Raw genomic sequence first — 20,564 nt, 5'->3', positions numbered from 1 at the left:
TACACTGAACTGTTAGCTAAAGAAATGAAAAAAAAATTTAATTGTCAATATTAAATAATGCGGTAAACGATTCAATTAAAAAATACAAAATATGCTAATTTTAATTCTAATAAACAGTTCTTTATTATTATATTTTATACTTAACCTCATTATTTGCAAATTATAAAATCACGTTGTACATAAACCCACAAAAATCTGTCACTTGTGAGATTATCTATTGTTAAGTTTCAGATATATTTTATTAAAATAAAACTAATTATGTATAATGAAAATACATAAAAAACGAGAATAATACTACGATTTGCTATTGAATGTGTCATACGCATGTATATTCACGTGTTAGATATAGGAGCGCATTAGTGTAAGATGCTTCCGCATTTCTACCAACTAAAAAAGATTTTAGCAATTAATATTTTAAAACATTTCGATTAAAGAAGATAATTTATGTTACGTTAATCAAGAATAAATGCTACATTACTCTTATCACATTTTCGTAATAAATCATATATGTATTTGCACATTATATTTCCGTTAAAGTACAATTATATGCATATTATATATTATATATGTATTATACTTATATATTTGTATTTTATATTTTATATGCTAATAAAATGTTTATAAAATTATCCTCACCAATAACTAATAAAAAAAGAAGATTATTCAGAACAATAATTATATAAATAAATAACTTTTTAAATTTTGTTTTAGAGGCATTCGTTGTAATCAATTCTGCTAAAGGAAAATGAAAATTATACAAAATGTTATTCTCTATTATTTAAACGAATAATTGATCGGTTCCAACTGACGATAGTTTAGCTTCAATGCTGTTTATCTTATCGGTCTGATCTATAAGCACAAGGAATTCTAGGAATCAAAATTTGCTATATATGTATATATACAATATATGTATTATATAAATTCATTAATATTAATTTTGCTGCTTCAAATATTATATTTAGAATATATAACAGACACAGACACAGACACACAAAAACATTTTATATTAAGATGTAATAATTTTTAATTTATTTTGGATATTTACAAAACACATTAAGAATTACATACATGTATTTTAAATTCTGTAATAGACATATGTTTGTACGTTTTTTACTAACATATGTTTACATTTATCAAATATTATTATCTTCTTTCTAAAAATATGTATTACTTTCTTTCATCTTTTAAAATATTAACAGAATTCTACATGATGTAAAAATTTCGTTAATAATAAGATAAGTAATTTAAAACAGTGCATTACATGAAAAGGAATATATTACATACTGTAAACAATTGTACATACATTCTTTATAACTTTCAGCATATGTACCTAATATGAATTGTATTCAATAATATTGTATTAATAATAATATAAGAGTAATAATATATCATTATAACAATATGTCATATTATAATAATATAAACATTTCAATATTAAAAGATTAGATAAAAGTATACATACTTTTGTCTTAAAATTTCAGAAATTGGATAATAAAAGATTAATATCCATAATTTATTAATATCCCTATCCTGTGTAATAATGAACATTATAATACAGTATTAAATCCGTAAAATCATTAACTAAGTAGATCCATTACATCATAAGATGGCAATTTTTCTACTTTTTGATTTGAATTGAAATTCAGATTTGAATTAAATTCTAACTGATTGATAGGAAAATTATTTGTATTAGGATTTAGATTTGAATTAAATTCTGACTTATTAGTTGTAACATTTCCTTGATTCATAGAATAATTAATACTGTTTCGAGGAATGACTGAATTAGGAACACAAGTATTTCCTTTCTGATTTAATTGTACATTCATTCCTTGTAAATTGAAGTGCTGATATTGATTTGAATTCGACGATTTCCACGAATAATCAGGTTTTGAACATGACATTGAAAGATTTAGTTGATCTAAATTAGATCTCAATAAAGTGTCAGTTAAATCTTTTACTGGAGGTTTTGTGGTTTTTTGAACAATTGTAGGTGTTAATAGTGTTTGAGATTGTAATCTTTGGTGCACTCCTTGTTGTTGAACTAATCTGTAAATAAAAATATTCCCAATTTAAAAAATTTACATTTCTAAAACCATACTTTAATCACAAAAAAAATTCTTTTAACTCTTTATTAATAGAAAATAAATAATAATTTGTATTATTACCAACCGAAATTTATCTTCCATTGTCAATCCGTTTTCAATTTGCATAGACTTTAAACTTGTGCTTGTATTTGGAGTAGGAACTATAGGAATTATATTTACATCATCATTATTTGAATTAATATTTTTATACATAGTGGAGGTTTTTGAAAGTTCTTGATCTAATTGTTGGGTCTCACGACGCATGGCATCTAATTGTTTTAAAGCTTCTTTGTGCTCTGATGTTACACGATTTATCATTTCAGTCACGAGATTTGATAGAATTTCATATTGTGATAGACTGAAATTTTGTTCAACACAGAGTGGCAATAAAAATGGCAAGATCTTTGTTGCTAATATTTCTTTACTTGTTCCCAATTTACTGTGGCTTAATAACATTCTATAAATACCTGATAAGAAATGAATTAATTAATTTTATTTATATTAACTTTAACTATGTAACTCTTATTATTAAATCAATATTTCAATGTAATATAATACCTATGATGGCCATTAGAATTGCAGGTTCACCAGAGTGTGGAATTTCTTGGAGAAAAGGTAACACTTGATCAAGGACAAGCCATCGATCGAAATGCGGTAACATTTTTGCAAGACATAGTAAACAATTAACTTTAACTCCAAGACTTTTTCTGCGGCTTCCCTTCCCATATAAACAAATCTTTTTCATTCTAGGTAAAATTGCATTTTTAATCACTGGTCCTTCGATCATTGTTATAATATTAGGCAAAGCTGATAAACATAACTCTTGTAACTGTTCCCATTCTGATTCTAAAGCACGTAATAACATTGGAACTATATCTGTTTTTATTATTTCTGTAGTACATAATCTTAATAACAAATCCGCGTGTTGCATTAAAACAAGGCTAATTTGTGGTGGATCATCTAATGTTAAAACTGATTTAATGTTTGGTAAAATATATTCTCTAAATTCTTCCACAGAACTTGTTTCCATTGCATAGATTATACTAGGTAAAACAAATGGAATCATTGGAGGATTAAACAATTCCTTGTATAAAGCTGGAAGAACTCTATGTAATATAACTCTATGTGGTAATTGTTTTAAAAGTTGAGGTAATCCTTTGTAAAATTGCGATTTCTGTAAGTTATCCCATTGGAAAATTTTGTCTAAATAATTGAGTGTTTTGACACCTATATCTGTAAAGTAATCAATCTTTACAAATTGATGAGCATCTGGTCTTAATTCAGGATTATGATGTAACATCAATTTAACTGTATCTCTAAGGCTCTGTGAAGTTGGAAGATACCTATCTGTGATATTTGAACTTTTAAAATTTTCTAAAAACTGTTTGCATTTCAATAAATCATTGTTAGATTCATGAAGAAGTAGATTTTTTGGAGAATGTAAAACGTATATCACCATTCCCAAAGAAAATATATCGCTAGCTGTACCAACGCTACTTGCCAAAATACATTCTGGTGCTTGATAATCCAAATTCGATTGAGCTATAGATGGAGCTGATACGTCATATTCTACGTATGACCACTGAGGTTGGTTACCTTCAACGCTTTGATTTAAAGCACAAAAATCAAACCCAAAAATTTTCCACGCTCCATGACTATTTACAACAATAGATTCTGGACATAGATTTCTGTGCAATAATTTAACATCTCCATGTAAAAATGTAAAACCTTCTCCAAGTTGTAAAAGTCCATATTTAATTTCAACATCGTGTAGCTTGTAATCCTTTAACGCTGTTGGTAATGGTTGCGGTAAATTATTATGGTTTCCTAAAATATTAGCTAGACTAGCTAATACAGGTTCAGTGGCAAATGCCAAGCTATCTCTTGATTCCTCCAAAGGATGTTGAACAGTTAAAATTTGTGGATGACGTAATTTAGTTAATTGCGCGATACCTCTTTTCAATGTTTCTAAAATTAATTCTTTATCGTTTCTGGAAAATTTATCCAAAATACGTTTTTCAAATACAAATATCGCTGCTTCTTGTTTTGTAGATTTTTTGTAACCATTGTAAACCTTCCATAGCAACGATGGTCCTGCACTTGCTATATGAGCAGTTACTTCAAATTCTCTGGTCACTGGATTACCAGGAAGGACATTTGATAATTGTGATAAACCATAAGCAGTGTTTTGAACAGTATTGGATATTGTATTGCTAACAGTGTTTCGTAACTTTGTAAACACATCCATTTTACTTTATAATTTGTGTGTGTATATGTTTTAAATATTCATTTATTAGCTGAATATATTTTATTTAAAAAATTTTAATAAACAATGACATTACTTAAATTAGAAACTTTTTGATATTTTTTTATTTCTTTCGACATTTGACTTGTTTTCTGTTTCATAAATTTTGTCTCTTAACATTCCAATGTGTTATATATTGATATATGTTTTACGCTACACAAAACGTAATTTCTTGGAACATTCAATAGCGTCACAAAATACATCTATTACAATAATTAACGTTGATTCTATTATATTAAATGTAATATAATAATTCTTGACATGAGTCTTGATCTTACATATCATTTCAGTTCGGCATAGTATTTTACTAGTTTTCATTTAATGGTTATCTACCAACCTAAACACGTAAATGTTAATATATTTAGTACTTTCCAAAAATTCCTTTAATATCTCCTATCATTTTAGATCAAATTTTCTCAGTATTTTTTTACTTTAATGTGTCCTATAAAACGAATAAATAAAATTATCTGGTTAATTCTTTAATTAAACATAATTGACAATATTTATGTGTTTTAAATTTAGGAACATAGAAAACATTAGAAATCACTATTTTTTGTTAACAAGAAATAAGAAATGTTTGCAAAAAGGGTATATATTTAATGAAATTGAGAAACTATTACAGTTAAGTAATAAAAGACGTTAATGTTTAGAAATCATTAAATTGTAATTAGTAATTATATATATATATATATACACATATGTATATATAATATGTATGTGTGAAGTATATTTGTTTTTAAAACACGTAATAGATAATAGTAGGTAATAAACAAGTAACCTAATGTACGTATGTAGTATATTTATAAATACATGAAATAATTAACATTTGTAATAAAATATATTTCATATTGCAGAGAGGATATATAATACAGGACGACGATTTCTGGAAAATTAGTTGCTGATATGTTTCCTGGATCGTTAAAGATAAGTGATATGTCATTATATCATAAACAGACCATAAAGTATAATAAGAGTTCAACGTACTGCAAGAGTGCGGTAAAAGATAATAGTCAATTTTACTTTAATAACATTATCGATAATAGTAATTTTATTCAAAATAAAATAATTAGGATATCAAGATTTATAAATCTAAAATAATAACAGAATAAAAAAATAATAACATTAAAAAGTAGTCATTATGACATTTTGCCGATAGTTTAAAATTATATTAATCCTTAAAAAAAAAAAAAAAAATGATTTTTAAACAAATATATTAAAAAAAAATGATTTATAACAAAATGCGCAAAATTGAGATGTATGCATTGACTATGCAATCGCTCGCTTAATCCTTAAACAATCCGTGATACTTCTACTTAAAATTTCATTGCCTGTGATTATATTTATTTAAATTATGAAATTAGTAAATATACATTGATTATGTGCATATATTTATTGAATTAATATATTCCTAAGAGTATATGTATACATACGTAGGTATGCAGTACAATGAAAATAGCTAAAACTAAAGAATATGAAAACTATAATCATAAAAACAAAAGTTTTTTAATAAACAGCCAATTTATTTTTAATAGGTATATATTAACGTTATACCAATTGCACCTATAATATGCTATATATATATATATATATATATAATGCAAATATAATATAAACAGCACTCTTTCGTTTAGCAGACTTTAGGTCAATATAATCCCTTCATTGATTAAAGTCGATATTCTGTCAGAGTTCTTTCCCTAAAGGACGACCTTCGTAGTGGGGTGGGCCGACGAATAAGGGAGAGAGAACTGGCCGTCGACCCCGACAGTTTAGTTGCCTTATGAACCGCGTATGGGTCGTTCGTGTTTTTTACCCTTACATTTTCTCGATTAAAATTCCTTTTACATTTCTTTCATTCTGTCTGCTATAGATTTTTTCTGCTTATGATTAATACGTTATTGTCTATGATTGTTTCATTGCATTAATGAGGACGTATTAAGGAGGTCGTGTGAGCATTTAAAAAGAAAAGGTGTTGTTGTAGTGAAATACAATAAATGTTTTGTTGAAAAATATGTTAATAAATACATAGTTTGCTGTTTATTTCTGTTTACCATTTTTGGAAATGCTTATTTTCGCAGTTTATAAGATCACTTTTAAACATCGACTTTTTGTTTCAATGTAGTGGCAATTTCTTACTTATTTTACATTTACTATACATACTGTATTGCTATATACAGTTCATTTAAATAATATGATATTTCATAATTTTGGGATATGTACATACTTTCTATAACGATTCTGAACAAATATTTTGTTTATATGTTATATTGTTTATATGTATAGTAGAGTGTTGCATTAGAGTTTTCACAATTTATTTATTGAAACTGTAATATGCAATTTTTACTAAAAAATAATGTAAAATGTTTTTGTAACTTTGAATCCGGTCCATTACAGTAGTCCACGTTTGAACTTCTTCTTTTAATTTATTTATTTATTAAAATGCAACTGTATCGTGATAGTTGTTGAATCTTTAACTCTTATCGTTATTGTTTTAGTTTGGAAACATAAATAAGATAGATTATGACGTTAATGCTTAACATTATGGTTAATGGTACTAAAGACGACGTACTATCAAGCATTTTCCTAAATTGCGAAGGTGAAAAAATGTTGGAGAAGTGAATAGTGAAAGTTTACGGTGTACATAAGTCCTTCGATATCGATTCCTGCAAATTGCAGTGGTGCATCCTCCACCAACAGCACATTTATGACTCTCCTCCTCTCGATGCGAGAAAAATTATTCCCGATGCGAGGAGAATGTTCGCATCCAGATAAACCAGAAAATTGTAAGTTTATAAATATCACAATGCTTTTAAAATCAATTGACTGTGACATTAGAAATTGTATCTGGTTTCCTTTTTTCTTTTTTTCTTTTTTTTTATTATTTATATTTTATTACTATTAATATTTATAAAATTTATGTAACGAAGTAAAAATAATTTTACAATTTGTAAATTTAAATGTTATATTGTTATACTTGTCTGCGGTTATTTAGAGATTGAACACGGATGACGAATTGGATATGAATTTGAAATTTAAATGGCTCTTCCTTGGAATACTAGTTACCATCCTCCTTGAATTCGGTAAATTTATTTCATTACTTTTCAATTACATTTAAATTGTTATAGAAAGATACATGATACGTACAGAAAAATGAAAATGTTGTCTATCATTTAATTTTATACTTCATTAACGTGAATATATGTTAAATACAAATCATTAATAAATCATAGATATTAGAATTAATAATAATAAAAAAAATAAATAATTTAGATATTACTAGATCAATGATTAAGGAAGAAGATGAGTTTGTTGCATTGAAAATTGATTCTCCTTCTTCTCACGTCGCCCTTTCGGGAGACCTTACAATATCTGTTAGAAAGTCGACTGAAACGTTAGAAAAAACAAAGTACAAATATGGATTGAAAGAAGAAGAAGAAAATGCAGATTCGAAATCACTTGAAATGATTTCTAATCGATTTTTTCTACTGAGGTAAGCTACGTTTGCGCCTTATTGCGAGCTATTGATAATTACTGTTAGAATGTAAAATATTCGAGAAGTTAGAATTTATAGAATTTTTTCATGAATAGGTTCTATAACATTTTTTGAAATTTCATTAGCACTGTAACGAGACAGGGCTATCATTTTTATAATAGGAAAATTTTTGAAACCACCCAGAAAATACGTATACAGGATGTATCATAATATGTCGGACCTACTATCAGGAATGGACAAGAAGCATAAGAACAGCGAAAATAGAAAATAGAAAATAGAAATATGAACATGTGCACCTTCATAGAAGATGCTCGAACAGGCTATCTTTGGCCTGTGCGTAAGCTTGCACTCGTCGTATCAAAGAATTTTGCAATTTTGAAATTTTTAAAAAATTTCAGGTGTGTCATTCGGACAATACAGCCGAGGGTAGCCGTTTCGAAGGTGACCTCCTACGAAGGTGACCAGTTGCGGATTATTGGAACACAAAAATGGCTATAAATTTGAAACAAAGTCAGATAGAACACATGTTCATATGAACTTCTCTCGTTGTTTTCGTGCCTTCTGTCTACTCCTAGAGTAGATACCACGTGTCATAATAAAGCCCGTATACAGATTAATTTCTATATCACGTAACTTTCTATTTTCAGAGAATGTTGAATTTCCGAATCCTCCACGTATATTTTCAGATCCGTTTCAAATTTCAAATCAAGATAATGACGTTAGTCGTGTCTCGTTACAGTACTAATGAAAGCCCAAAATGTTTTCTACAATGTATACATGTATGTATAACAAGTTTCTAGGAGTGATCGAATATTTTAATGTTTTAAACGATTACCCTTTGACTGTACGATCTACAAACTAACCGTTACATGCTGTTTATATTGTTCATAGAGTACTGTACCTTTTTGAAGACATATCAGAATTAATAGGTGAAATTCAACTGGAACAGTTGCCTTCGGGAAATGAAACCATTTCAATCATCATTCCCTGCGGGTATTTTACTCGTGGCGGTGTTTACGCTCTACGAGTGGAATATAAGTATGAAAATTCAACAGTGCCTGTTGCCACTCTTCATCAGGTTGTTATTGTTTTGTCTCGTTTATACTTATCAAATTTTCTCTATAATATATTTTATTTCTCTATAATTTTTAATGTACATTTTATTACATCTTCTATAATATGATGGTAGCATATTTGCATTAAAATGGTAATGATACATATTTATGCTCGTAGACAAGTAAAATATTAGATGTAAAGTGGCCACTACCAACAATCTTCTTAGAATCTCAGCAAATTACTACTTACCCAGATAAGCCTGTCAAAGCCACAATAAGATACAATGGAGTAAACTGCAGTCCATCTGATAATGTTCCTGTAGCTGTTTACATCCTACAGTTAATATATTGCGGATCTAGCGTAACTGCTTGTTATTTGCAGAATAATACTTATATTCAAGTAAATGAACAATCTTTCTACAACTTTGTTTTTATCTACTATTTCTATTTACATTTTAATCTTTAACAATTAATTATCTCTAAAACAGTTATTATTATGTTATTTGTAAATTTCGTGCTATATTTTCAGATATTATATTATGAAGAAATAAGAGATTTTTTACCAACAAAGACTATTTTTTTCCGATGTGAATTGCTCGGGTTACCTGGCAATTATGCTGTAAGATTAAAAGCTTCGAATACCAATCCTACAGCACCAAATACTAGCGTGTACTTTAAGGTAATTAGCACAAAGGTGTATTTTATTCCAAGTCAATTATTTACTTTATTTATTTTATTAATAAAATCTTTCAAACAATAATAGAAAATAACAATAATAATAAATTTTCGTGGCTTGTATTAACAGTACATTAATAAATAACATATTAGAAACAATAATGTATATAAATATTTAGCTATAAATTTCTATTTACTTTACGTTTGAATTACAGGTGAAATGGTCTGAAGAATTTAAACTTACGGTTCATGCAAGATCGATATATCCTTGTGAAGGGTCAGGAGGTGTAGCCGTCCTTTTCGAATATCCTGCGTGTCGACTAGAAGGTGATCGTGTTCGTGTTTATGGTCGTTTGAAAGCTGATGTTACTTCCGTTGCTTCACCCTCCAGTCTTCATTATATTACCGAATCTAGATCAATACCTGGCAAGCATTCCTTGGCTTTCGATTGTGATCTTTTCACAGAAAAATTTGTCGAATATTGTTTCGTCTATGTTAGCCAGGCGGTCACAGGTGCTATGGGGGATGTTAATATGTCCTGCATACCCACCTTTCCTCTCCAAGGTACATTCAAACTTTTCACAATTCATGTATTCATGATATTAACATTATATCTATCTCTACGTACATACGCAGGATGTTTCACAAAGACAGTTTCCCCAAAACTCAATACACTTATTTAGGTGTGAAATTAATGCATGCCCAACTCTGTTTATTGTAACCGAAAATATGCTTTTACAAGCGTTGGAAATACCTGCATTGTTATACCTGCTGCCGTTATCCGAACATTGAGCACGCGTTAAAATAATAAATAGTACGAAATTCTCGGTCCAGTCTCGGTCATTTCAACGTCATAGTATGGCACATGCTTGAACGCGTTTTAATCTCATCATTTTAATAATAAAATAGCATAAAATAGGTTATTTCGTTTAAAAAGCGTTGTTATTATTATTAAAATATCAGAAGATGTTTCCTTGAGATGATATTCACTCGCATAGCTTAATGTTTTTTTATCATGACAACTAAGTGAGTAATTAAGATTGTCCAAGTTATGTAGAAAGTCCTGAAAACATACATTATAATGCATTTTAATTTCTATTGTATCGTATTTATTATGTACAAATATTTGAAACATTAATACTTCATTCATCTTTAATACTTCATTTTTGCTCGATATTACTCTATCTAGAAAGTGATGCTGCTGGTTGGGGACCTTGGAGTCCATGGAGCCCATGCAGTAGCTCGTGTTTTGGAGGAATTCGAAATCGATATCGCTTTTGTGATACTCCACCTCCGAAATACGGAGCAAGATTTTGCCAGGTAAATATTTATTTATTAATGCAAGATTCAATTAATGTTGTTAGTACAATTACATGGTTAATTCGAAATCCAAATAAATAATTATGATTATACACGTATGATCAATATCTTAATAGCGATGACAATATCACTAAAGTTAAAATTTATTTATCAAATGATAGGGAAAGGCAATAGAAACTGAATTCTGTGGCAAAATATTTTGGCAAGCATCCTCTAAAAATGAAGAATGGCATAATCGAATTCAGAATTCGATATGCGATAGTGCAGTTTTGGCTGCAACAAAGCCGGAAGTTGTAGCTGACATTGGATTACAGTGTCGATGTGGATGTCGTATTGTATTAAAGCATCAACCTTTCAGGAAAATCCTTGGAGCTAATACTCAAGCTTGCCCTGGTCGATCATTCTGGCTTTTGCAAGTAATACTAAATAACTAATAAGAAAATAAATAGTCAATAAAATTCCAAATAAATAATAAATTATTACCGCAGATAATAACATCAATAGTCTACAGTCTGATTTAATTTTGGCTCTAGGCGCAGGCGAATTTTATAATTGGATTACATTTAGATCAATTACAATTTCCTTGCCCGGGACAGTATTTTCGTGTCCGGGATGGGAATTCCTTAAATGCAGATCTCTTAATCGACGTTACATATGATAAAATGCAATTTACTGTGAAAACACTCATCAGCTCTGGGCAAAATTTATTACTGGAATTTTTTAGTGATGAACTTTTAGCATCAGGAGATGCTTGTATCGGTGGTTTTCTTGCTCATGCAGCTGTACTAGGTAAAAATAACTATTACAGAATCCTGTTTTCCATAGTAATTTAAAACGTTGAATACTTTTTTATAGTAGACTATTTAAAAATAGTTTTTTAATTGCAACACCTCGTCTTTATAGATAAAAAGTATCTAAAAAGAAATAGAACCACCACCACTGTGCCTTTTGAAACAAATTCAACGAACGTTGAAGAAGAATGGATCTTTTGGAAACCAGCACATTTAGCAACTGCCTTGCTTTTGATACTCATATTTATAGTTTCTATTTTCTTGACGTTACAATTTATTATAAAGTATAGAAAGTATCGTATTGCTGAGGATTTGGACAGTCTCAATGATGTTTCAGGTATCAATATTATGACATTTTTCATCAGTTATATATATATATATATATTTTTTTTTTAATATTTAATTATTTGATAAGGTTATTGAATATTTTATTAATATTAATTTCATATTAATGTTTATTACTTTCTCTGTTTATCGTTTTCTTCTTTTTCATGATTATAATAGGAATTGCACTATTCTTATCATATAGAACGAATAATTTTCATAACTAACTACTAGAAACTGTTTCGTACTATACTTATAATCTTAACCAAATTCATTTTTTTTTTTTTTTTTTTTTTTTTTGGAATCAGAACTAATGCCTGATCGATCAAAATTCCTATCTACAAGTACAATCATTTCCGAAGTTATCTCTATGATAGAAACAACCACAAAATCTACTCCAAAGGAGACTTTAAGTAATACAGAAGATCACTACCATAGTATTGAAACCTTAACAGGGTAAGAATAATATTATTTTAAAATTCTAGAAAATCGTAAAAACTGTTCCACAATAAAAAAGATCAAATTTGAATTCTATTATTATATTCTCAATGTAGGTGCAAGGATGAATCTACATTGAGTTCTAGTACATTAAAATTAAATAGCACATTGGAAAGTTCTTCTGACAAAACAATCACATCAATAAAGTCAAACTGTGATAAATTATTATCAGCTTCCAGTATTCTTGTGTATCATAAACCAGAAGTTAAATATGCTTATCCCGTAAAGTGAGTTTATTGTGTATTTTATTTGATATAACAGAGATTTAAAAGATTGCAATTTAATTACTATATTATTGATATATTATATAGGTTACAAACAATAGATTATGATGGTTCAGAAGAGAAAGAATTAAAAATGGAAAATGGTAACTTAAAAGATAATAAAAGTAATAGCATCTCAAAAATTTATCAAAATAATGATATTAGTTATTCAGAAGGAAAAGTAAATATTTCTTTATCTAAGAAATTATAAAATTTAAAGAAAAATTATATGAGTAATGTTCATTGTTTTGTATCTTTCTTAACACATAGGAATCTTCACCTGAAAGTGTTATTTCAAGTCCATCAATTTTAGTAAGTGGGAAAGAAACAAAGGAAAGAAGAAATCGTGAAAAACTTCTACAAGGTCCAGGATCAGAATTTAGTTTGACAAATCCTGATTCAGAACTCGAACTGGATTATTATGATTACAATGTAGCAAATGCTAGTGCTGTTCCAGGATCTTACTTAGGAATGGATCCTGCTTTTTTAGTTTGGATTCCACCAATCGAGGATTTACATCTAGACACAGAAGATCTTCTCTTAGGGTAACTAGTAATCTCTTATTTTTTTTTTTTTTTTTTTTTTTAATTTACCAGTAATATTATTAATTACGTAATTATATGTTATTGTTTATCAACAGAAGCAAGAGAAATTCTATTTTGGCTCTTGAAACTGAAGGTGCTGCATTAACACCTTCCGAATATAGAAGAATGAAACTTTCTAGTTTTGAAGATTTTGGATTTGAATTGGAACAAGGGTAAATATTAAAAACATATATCTATTATTACTTTGCAAATGACTTACAGATATAATATTTTTATGGATTAATTTTATGCATTAAATTATAAAACCGTTTAACTAGTCTTATATTAATAATGAAAACTATTTCTAAAAAGAAAAAAAAAAGAAAAAGAAAAACTATTGCTAAAATTTGAAAATTAATTAGGAGTGAAATCTTTGAAACTTTCAGAACAAGAACGTTTGAAAAATTACTTCCTGTCCAAAAACTTCTAGAAGATTCTAGTATTAAAGTAAGCATGGAATCTGTATCTGGTATCCTCGAGCATAAACAATACTGTGTTATTTCAAACCGGAGGTAAGTCCGTAATAGTATGTAATTTATATAACTATGGGTGGTATTAAAGGGATTATAGCACTCGCAAAGAGAAGTAAAAAATGTCCAATAAACATATGTAAATCCTAAAATCAATCCTTTCAATGTAAAATTTTTCGATTTCGCGTTCGATCATTGCCTTAAGTTACCATTTACTTACTATGCTTGATCGAATTCGCGATAACACCATTTCGCTTCATCGACATTGAGAGGATTGATTTTAGGACCTACCCCAATATATGTATGTATACTGATCAGACATTTTTTACTCCTCTCGGTGAGTATAATCCTTTTATTATAACTTATTATAATTAGTATTATAACTTTACAAGGGGACAAGTTTCCTTAGGAAGAAACTTGTAGCGAAGGAAAAACTGTTTCTGTGTTGACATCTGTTTCTGAGTACGGCCCTGAACGAAGCTCTATACTATGTATAGATCCTTATGACCCTTAATACAATTACATCTCAAATCACTTATAGTCATCGAAAGTCGTTAACTTTAAATACTGACTGATTTTTTTTTTTTTTTTTTTTTTTATAGATCTTACATCATTTCTTATGTCTCTTTCACTTATTATACATTCTATATATTTTTGCGCCTTTAAATATTTTGTAAATGCATACATATATATTATTTTTTATTATATTTCATAATTTTTCAATTCTATTTCTTTTGTTTACGAACATATTTAACATTATAATAATTTTTTTGTTTCGCTAAATCATATGTGGATCAAAGTAACTGATGAAATCCCGATAATTAAAAAAACTGACACGAGGGATTTGCTGTATTCATATGTTATGATGATGCATGATAACTAAGAAGAGTAGAAGATACATTTTCAAATATTTCATATCTCTTAAATTATTTTTAAAATAGTCGTTTCTATATTAATGTCCTTTGCCCCTCATAGGGTTCGTCTAGGCAAAGATGAAGAATCAAGCGAAGAATCGAACTCTTCCAAAAGCCTTCTTGGAAGCCCTATAAATATGCTGAATAACGATGAAAATAATAAAGGAAAACTATGTTCTACGCCAAACAGAATTTTACAAAAAGATCTTTCAAAGATAAAGCAAAATTGTAATCAAAAAATAATTCCCAACAATCAAGATGAGGATATAACAAATATGTCTTGTAAATATAAAGAGTTAATGGAATGCAGTCAGTCAATTACAAACATAAAGGACACAGTAAATATTCCTATGACAGAATTATCAGGGAGCCCTTTAAAAAGCTTTTCTCAAGTACGAAAATTAAATAGCAGAGACATTGATGCTTCTTTAAATGTTCAAAATCCAGATTATGGTATAGAAACATTTTGCCTAAAGCAGGGGTCTTTTTATGATCAAAATATTAAATTTGTTGACGATGATGACGATGAATATATCGACTAGAAATTTTATAAAATTATCCTTATTCATTTCTACTATAATTTCTATAATTTTTTTAGTTAAACGTTTTCGTTTATATCATTCGCTAGCTTAATAGCACGCGAACATTTAGATTTCATTATTTAATGGTATTTTATATACCTTAATATTATTTCTTTAAATATAATTATATTTCTTGTTATTACGAAGTAATGATTTTAGAAAATTGTTAAAGTTGTAACAAAGTACATTAATGTCTCTGAAGATATAACCAAGAGTTGATTGTCGAGGCTTTTTTTTTTTATCTGTAATAGAATTTGGATTTTGATGTAATAATAGATATAATAGTTAGATCTAAATGAACAGACAATGAAAAAAAGAACAAAGAGAAAAACTATATTTAACTACTTTGACTCTGCTACCGAACGATTCATATCGATTTACAAAATTTACTGTAACTTCGTCAATTATAAAGATACGGCTATTAAATTTAGAGGGAATATGTAAAAAGGAATAGGCACAATCTCGAAAATTTTCACGACCCCATAATTCTGTTACACGATCTCATATGGGGTTGCGATCTATAGTTTAAGAAGTCCTGATATAAAGGGACGATTATAAAATGCTACGTAGCGGCATTTACTAGCTCGATCGTTGAATACTAATGGCTCACTGCCATGAGGTAGTAGAGATAATAAGGTCATATTATGCGGAAATCTTCGAGTTGCATTTTGAAATATATTACTATAATATTATCACGCTCATATGTTGAACTAAAAAGATTTTTTTTATAGATGAATAATTACATTTTTATTTTAAATTTAAAGATGTTTGTAAAGTTCAAGTTTTTGTTCTTCTTCTTTCTTTATTTTGATTTTAAACTTATATGATTTATCAGGAATCAAAAAACATAAGTCTGTGAAACTTTATCAAAAAAAAAAAAAAAAAAAAAAAAAAAAAGACATAAGATCTAAGAGATCTCATATTTCCAACAAAAATATCCAAAAGTAAATTCCAAGTAATAAACATGGAATTGAATGCAATAAGGGAGACTAATCTCTAGTTTTTGGAACCAGATTTTCAATATTTTTAAAATCGTTAACCACTTTAACATGATTATGTGCAATTGTATATAATAATTCTCATTATTTAATCATTGGTATAGTACAAATTATATGACGCAGTACAGTTACTCTAAGATTTACTATTTTGCTATGTAATTGTATAATATAAAATGTATCTAAAAATATATATCATGCATAAGAATGATTAATGAAAGATCGTATGAGTAAATGTATGAGTATATTCTTATACAACTGATGTATATCAATTTTTCTTCTTCAAATAACTCGTAACAGAAATCATGTGTAAAGCTGTAATATATTTTATAGGAGCTGATTTCTACATCACTTATATCACTTATTTCAAGCATTAATTTAGGTCTGATTTACTTTTCTAGAAAAGGATATATGTATTGTTAATTAATACAGGATGTTTCGTGTACCTCGGTTACTTTAATATCTTAAGACGCCTGTGCATACGTTTTTTAATACGAAAAATTGTATGAGGAAAAAATTGACTACTTCGGAACAACGAACACTATAATTCATGACTTCACCCACAACGTCATCCGAAGCAGTCAATTTCATCTTGCCTGATTACAATTAAAATAATATTGTCACGTTGATTAATAATTCACTAGCAATATTTTTATTGTTCTCTTTGTATATAAATGGTAAAGTAAATTATCTGATATGAAATACAAAAATAATGTAAGAGAACACACGAAGAATCATGCAACGTGAAAAATAATGTAATTCGACGATGTATTAGAAAAATAAGTTTGCCATACGTTACATGAAAATATATGTAGGTACTAGTTTTTATCATACATATACGATGAAAGGATATTTAAAGGATATTTAAGATATTTAAAAGATTATATATTTTTAGAAACGTACTATATACATATTTAAAATTAATATTTATATGACGTTAAATTAGTAATTATCATTTTCAACGTGTATATACATTCAACTTATATTAATTTTTAATCACGTTTAAATTACATTCTACGTAAATTAATTTCTATTTATTATTAATTTCTTGCAAAGCACTAGTCATCGGATGATTAATTTTTAGTTTTCTCATCATCTATTTCGAGTCAATTAGTACGTTATGATGATAGTACGTTACTGATGTAAAAATTTTTAATCAAGTAATAGCATATAAATTAATGTATATAATTAATACTGTAACCGAAACAAAGAATAAGATTTATCGGATAATGCATTCGACAAACATTTTGTATCAAATTTTACTGTACTTTATTATAATGTTTATTGTAAACATTCTATGCATACATTTGAAAAATACGTTTTATGTGTCACGATTAAATAGCAAAATTAAATAAATTAAAAGAATATTTGACTGAGTATTAGTAAATAAATCTTTTTATCTAAATCTTTTGCCTTTCTTAATTACATTACTTGATAATTATATTTGAAATTAGTTTATCCCATAGTATGGACACATTGATAATATATATTTACGGATAACAAAAATACATCTTTTAATATAATTAACTGAATTATAACATTTAGATACTTAAGGGTGTATGATTTAAACATACATGTAACTAATATGCATACACATGTTGGTCTCAAAATACACATTCAATAAAATGTATGGTTTAATAAATAAAAGGTAATTTAAAATACATAACGAAATTGTGCAACGAAATACGATATAGTATACAATATAAATATAATAATATTCAATGTATCTAACATCACATTACTTGTTAGAATTACTGTAAACACCTAATATAGAATTAACAAGATCAACCGGCAACATTGTTAAGTGTTTCGTTGAGAGTAGAAGATAAATATATTCATATTCGAGCTTAGCTTGGAAATCTGCGTCGTTGAATGCAATTGATCGTTGTGTTTAAAAGTTATCGATGAGTATAAAAACTTTGAAGAGGCGAGTTAAATAATGAAATTTTTTAAGGAAAGCAAGTTAGAAAATATCACTTTTACATGATTTACAATTAACATGTTCAAATGTTCTCGTGTGTTTAAAGGAAATTCAACGTTAAATTAATTTTCTTTTTAGTATAATAGTTAGTTTTCTGTCGAACTGATAGAGGTTATGATAACGCCGACCTTTTTTCTTTTTCTCTTTTTTTTTTTTTTTCTTTTTTAATACATACGTAAAGATCAACATCAGGAGAGTAACTGTTCTATTATCCGAAAATTCTCTCATCCAAACAGCCTTATCCCCCACGTAGTTGGGATCCTACTGTATTAGTTTTTGATTGATATTTGGATAAGTGCGATTAAAGAAGAATTTACAAAAAGGACTCATTTATTAACTTCGAGCGTCAACGAAGTTTCTGGTTGAGTCCAAATGTAGCCCGTACGTGTTATACTACAATGAGCGTCGTAATATCTGCCAGGAGCACGACAATAGGACCATCTTGGACAACGGCAGCGGAATTTGCTGTGAAATTCTTCTTTACAGACCTCATTCCACCAACAAGTTCGCTAGAAACAGACATTCATTCATAACTCATGAATAATGTATAGACTGCGAATATCTATGGAAATTCACATTGGAAATTCATTTTGTAAACACAATTGAAAGGCTAGGAGAAAGGTTAGTGCGAAGATGGTACAATTTTTCATTTGCTGATTGTTAGAAAAGATTCAAGGGTTTTGAGGATTACTGTCGCTTCTGCACTGAAAATGCCTAGATATGTGATGTATATTGTGTAGGATCTTTCATTATGGCTCATTACGGGCTTTTGATTAATTACAGCAACACGAAATCTGCAGAATGAAAACGAAGTAACCTCAAGCATACAAGAATTATACGCGGAAATGTCCGGTTAAGGATATACGAACATTATCACCTGAGAGTGATCCATTTATTGGATATTTCGTATATTTCGTTTGCATTAATTACGTGCATTCACTCTTAAATTTCCCATAAATGCATAAAAATCCGCAGTTTAATAATAAATGTTTGTTTACAGTTTCCTTACCTCTGCCAAATAACCTCTCACGCTTTGATCGCTATAATTTCTCTTTTTAATCAAATGTCTCGCGTTTGTCATACATACTTCTGCGCATAGGATTAATACTAGTAACAAGTACAACACTGATCCTTCCTACAAGAGAATCAATTTATAATAATATCTTTATGTTAATATTTTTGTCGTTTTATTATCACAATTTTTAATCAATTTGAAATTAAAAATATACGTATAAAGAAATAAATGAGAAACGTGGAAGAATGGAATGACAAATATCGAAACGAGCAAATAGAGATACAATAATATAACAAATTACACTTTCTCTCGATTAACTCTATCGTTTATTGTAGTCCTTACATTGTTGCGCATTTTTGCTAAAATCTTTCGTGCAACGTTTTATGCAATCACTTTTAAGATGTTGTATGAAAAATTTGGTAAAAATTGAACTACATATTTAATTTCTAATACTGTATGCTTCGCACAAGTACTTGAAATAACAGAGTACATACAGGACGTGGCGCAGGCGTACGCTTATTCTTCTGCTTCTGACTTTGTAAATCGATCGTTGCAGAAATTTCAATTTTTGTATTTACTTAGATTTACCTAGTGTCTCCTTAATTTTGTAAAGTATTGCTTGAATTAACATAATTATTAAAACAAATACACAATATTGCTCAAAATTCGTCATTCGACAGAGTTTTCTTGTAACAAATATTACTTGAAATTTTTATATCACTTACCGTGATCACAGTCAAATAAATTATGTTTATTATCAGCAAAATATACTCGGATCCATTATTAGAGAAAAAGTAATCTTCTGATAATGTATTGGACACCTACCTTACCGACCTTGGACTGCCCCTGAAACCCGGTGACCATCTCAACCATCGAATACTCGGTTCGCAAGTACGATAATAATCGATCCGATCCGAATACTCGAAAGAATCGAGTAACTCGAATTGTCTCGATCGGTTTGAAATAGTTAAGTGACTCGAACGATCTGAATAGGTCGTACATCTTTCGTACATTACACGTAGTTTATACCTTGCGTTAAGCGAATGCGATGGTCTAATTAATTTATTATAAAAGGTATACGACCTACTCGGATCGTTCAAGTTACTCGATTCTTTCACGCTGCTCGGATCGAATCGATTATTCGAACCGACGAACTATGTATATCACGGCTCGTTTCCTCTGAGTAACAGTAAGAGATCTAGCACTAAACAGATAATTC

General features: G+C 28.4%; 3 protein-coding genes across 4 annotated transcripts; 1 reads left to right on the top strand and 2 right to left on the bottom strand.

The window, feature by feature from the left end:
- Nucleotides 1-1,492: 1,492 nt before the first annotated feature.
- On the bottom strand, nt 1,493-4,709 carry LOC139996675 (SCY1-like protein 2). Its single transcript, XM_072021199.1, has 3 exons — nt 2,643-4,709; nt 2,170-2,551; nt 1,493-2,046 (listed from the first exon to the last, which is right to left on the bottom strand). Exons 1-3 carry the CDS (start codon nt 4,330-4,332, stop codon nt 1,578-1,580), a joined length of 2,541 nt encoding a protein of 846 aa, XP_071877300.1. The 5' UTR covers nt 4,333-4,709; the 3' UTR covers nt 1,493-1,577.
- Nucleotides 4,710-6,783: 2,074 nt separating this feature from the next.
- Gogo (thrombospondin-1 like protein golden goal) lies at nt 6,784-16,252 on the top strand. Of its 2 annotated transcripts, none has more exons than XM_072021223.1 (18): nt 6,784-7,169; nt 7,379-7,466; nt 7,657-7,876; nt 8,771-8,957; nt 9,113-9,334; nt 9,464-9,613; nt 9,825-10,173; nt 10,799-10,929; nt 11,091-11,345; nt 11,463-11,718; nt 11,833-12,057; nt 12,353-12,500; nt 12,599-12,769; nt 12,854-12,986; nt 13,076-13,350; nt 13,446-13,562; nt 13,776-13,901; nt 14,835-16,252. In XM_072021223.1, exons 2-18 carry the CDS (start codon nt 7,406-7,408, stop codon nt 15,313-15,315), a joined length of 3,507 nt encoding a protein of 1,168 aa, XP_071877324.1. In that variant the 5' UTR covers nt 6,784-7,169; nt 7,379-7,405; the 3' UTR covers nt 15,316-16,252. The 2 variants fall into 2 exon arrangements, with proteins under 2 accessions (XP_071877324.1, XP_071877325.1); XM_072021224.1 differs by having other exon boundaries at nt 6,785-7,169; nt 9,825-9,936.
- A 2,294-nt stretch (nt 16,253-18,546) lies between these two features.
- On the bottom strand, nt 18,547-19,833 carry LOC139996699 (uncharacterized). The gene is made up of 3 exons (XM_072021227.1): nt 19,688-19,833; nt 19,340-19,465; nt 18,547-18,839 (listed from the first exon to the last, which is right to left on the bottom strand). Exons 1-3 carry the CDS (start codon nt 19,697-19,699, stop codon nt 18,657-18,659), a joined length of 321 nt encoding a protein of 106 aa, XP_071877328.1. The 5' UTR covers nt 19,700-19,833; the 3' UTR covers nt 18,547-18,656.
- Nucleotides 19,834-20,564: the final 731 nt, after the last annotated feature.

The sequence above is a fragment of the Bombus fervidus genome, chromosome 18 (genome assembly GCF_041682495.2).
Source record: "Bombus fervidus isolate BK054 chromosome 18, iyBomFerv1, whole genome shotgun sequence".
Taxonomy (NCBI): Eukaryota; Metazoa; Arthropoda; class Insecta; order Hymenoptera; family Apidae; genus Bombus; species Bombus fervidus.
This window is presented reverse-complemented; position numbering and strand designations above follow the sequence as displayed.

Bases quoted from the DNA above. Each gene is read 5' to 3' on its own strand.
- LOC139996675 (XM_072021199.1), bottom strand. From the start codon at position 4,332: ATGGATGTGTTTACAAAGTTACGAAACACTGTTAGCAATACAATATCC. The intron at 2,552-2,642 runs GTATTATATTAC...ATTTCTTATCAG, and splicing joins AATTCTAATGGCCATCATAG to GTATTTATAGAATGTTATTA. The intron at 2,047-2,169 runs GTTGGTAATAAT...TTTTATTTACAG, and splicing joins ACAATGGAAGATAAATTTCG to ATTAGTTCAACAACAAGGAG.
- Gogo (XM_072021223.1), top strand. From the start codon at position 7,406: ATGAATTTGAAATTTAAATGGCTCTTCCTTGGAATACTAGTTACCATC. The intron at 7,467-7,656 runs GTAAATTTATTT...TAAATAATTTAG, and splicing joins TACCATCCTCCTTGAATTCG to ATATTACTAGATCAATGATT. The intron at 12,770-12,853 runs GTGAGTTTATTG...TATATTATATAG, and splicing joins AAATATGCTTATCCCGTAAA to GTTACAAACAATAGATTATG.
- LOC139996699 (XM_072021227.1), bottom strand. The intron at 18,840-19,339 runs GTAAGGAAACTG...GTCTGTTTCTAG, and splicing joins TGAGAGGTTATTTGGCAGAG to CGAACTTGTTGGTGGAATGA.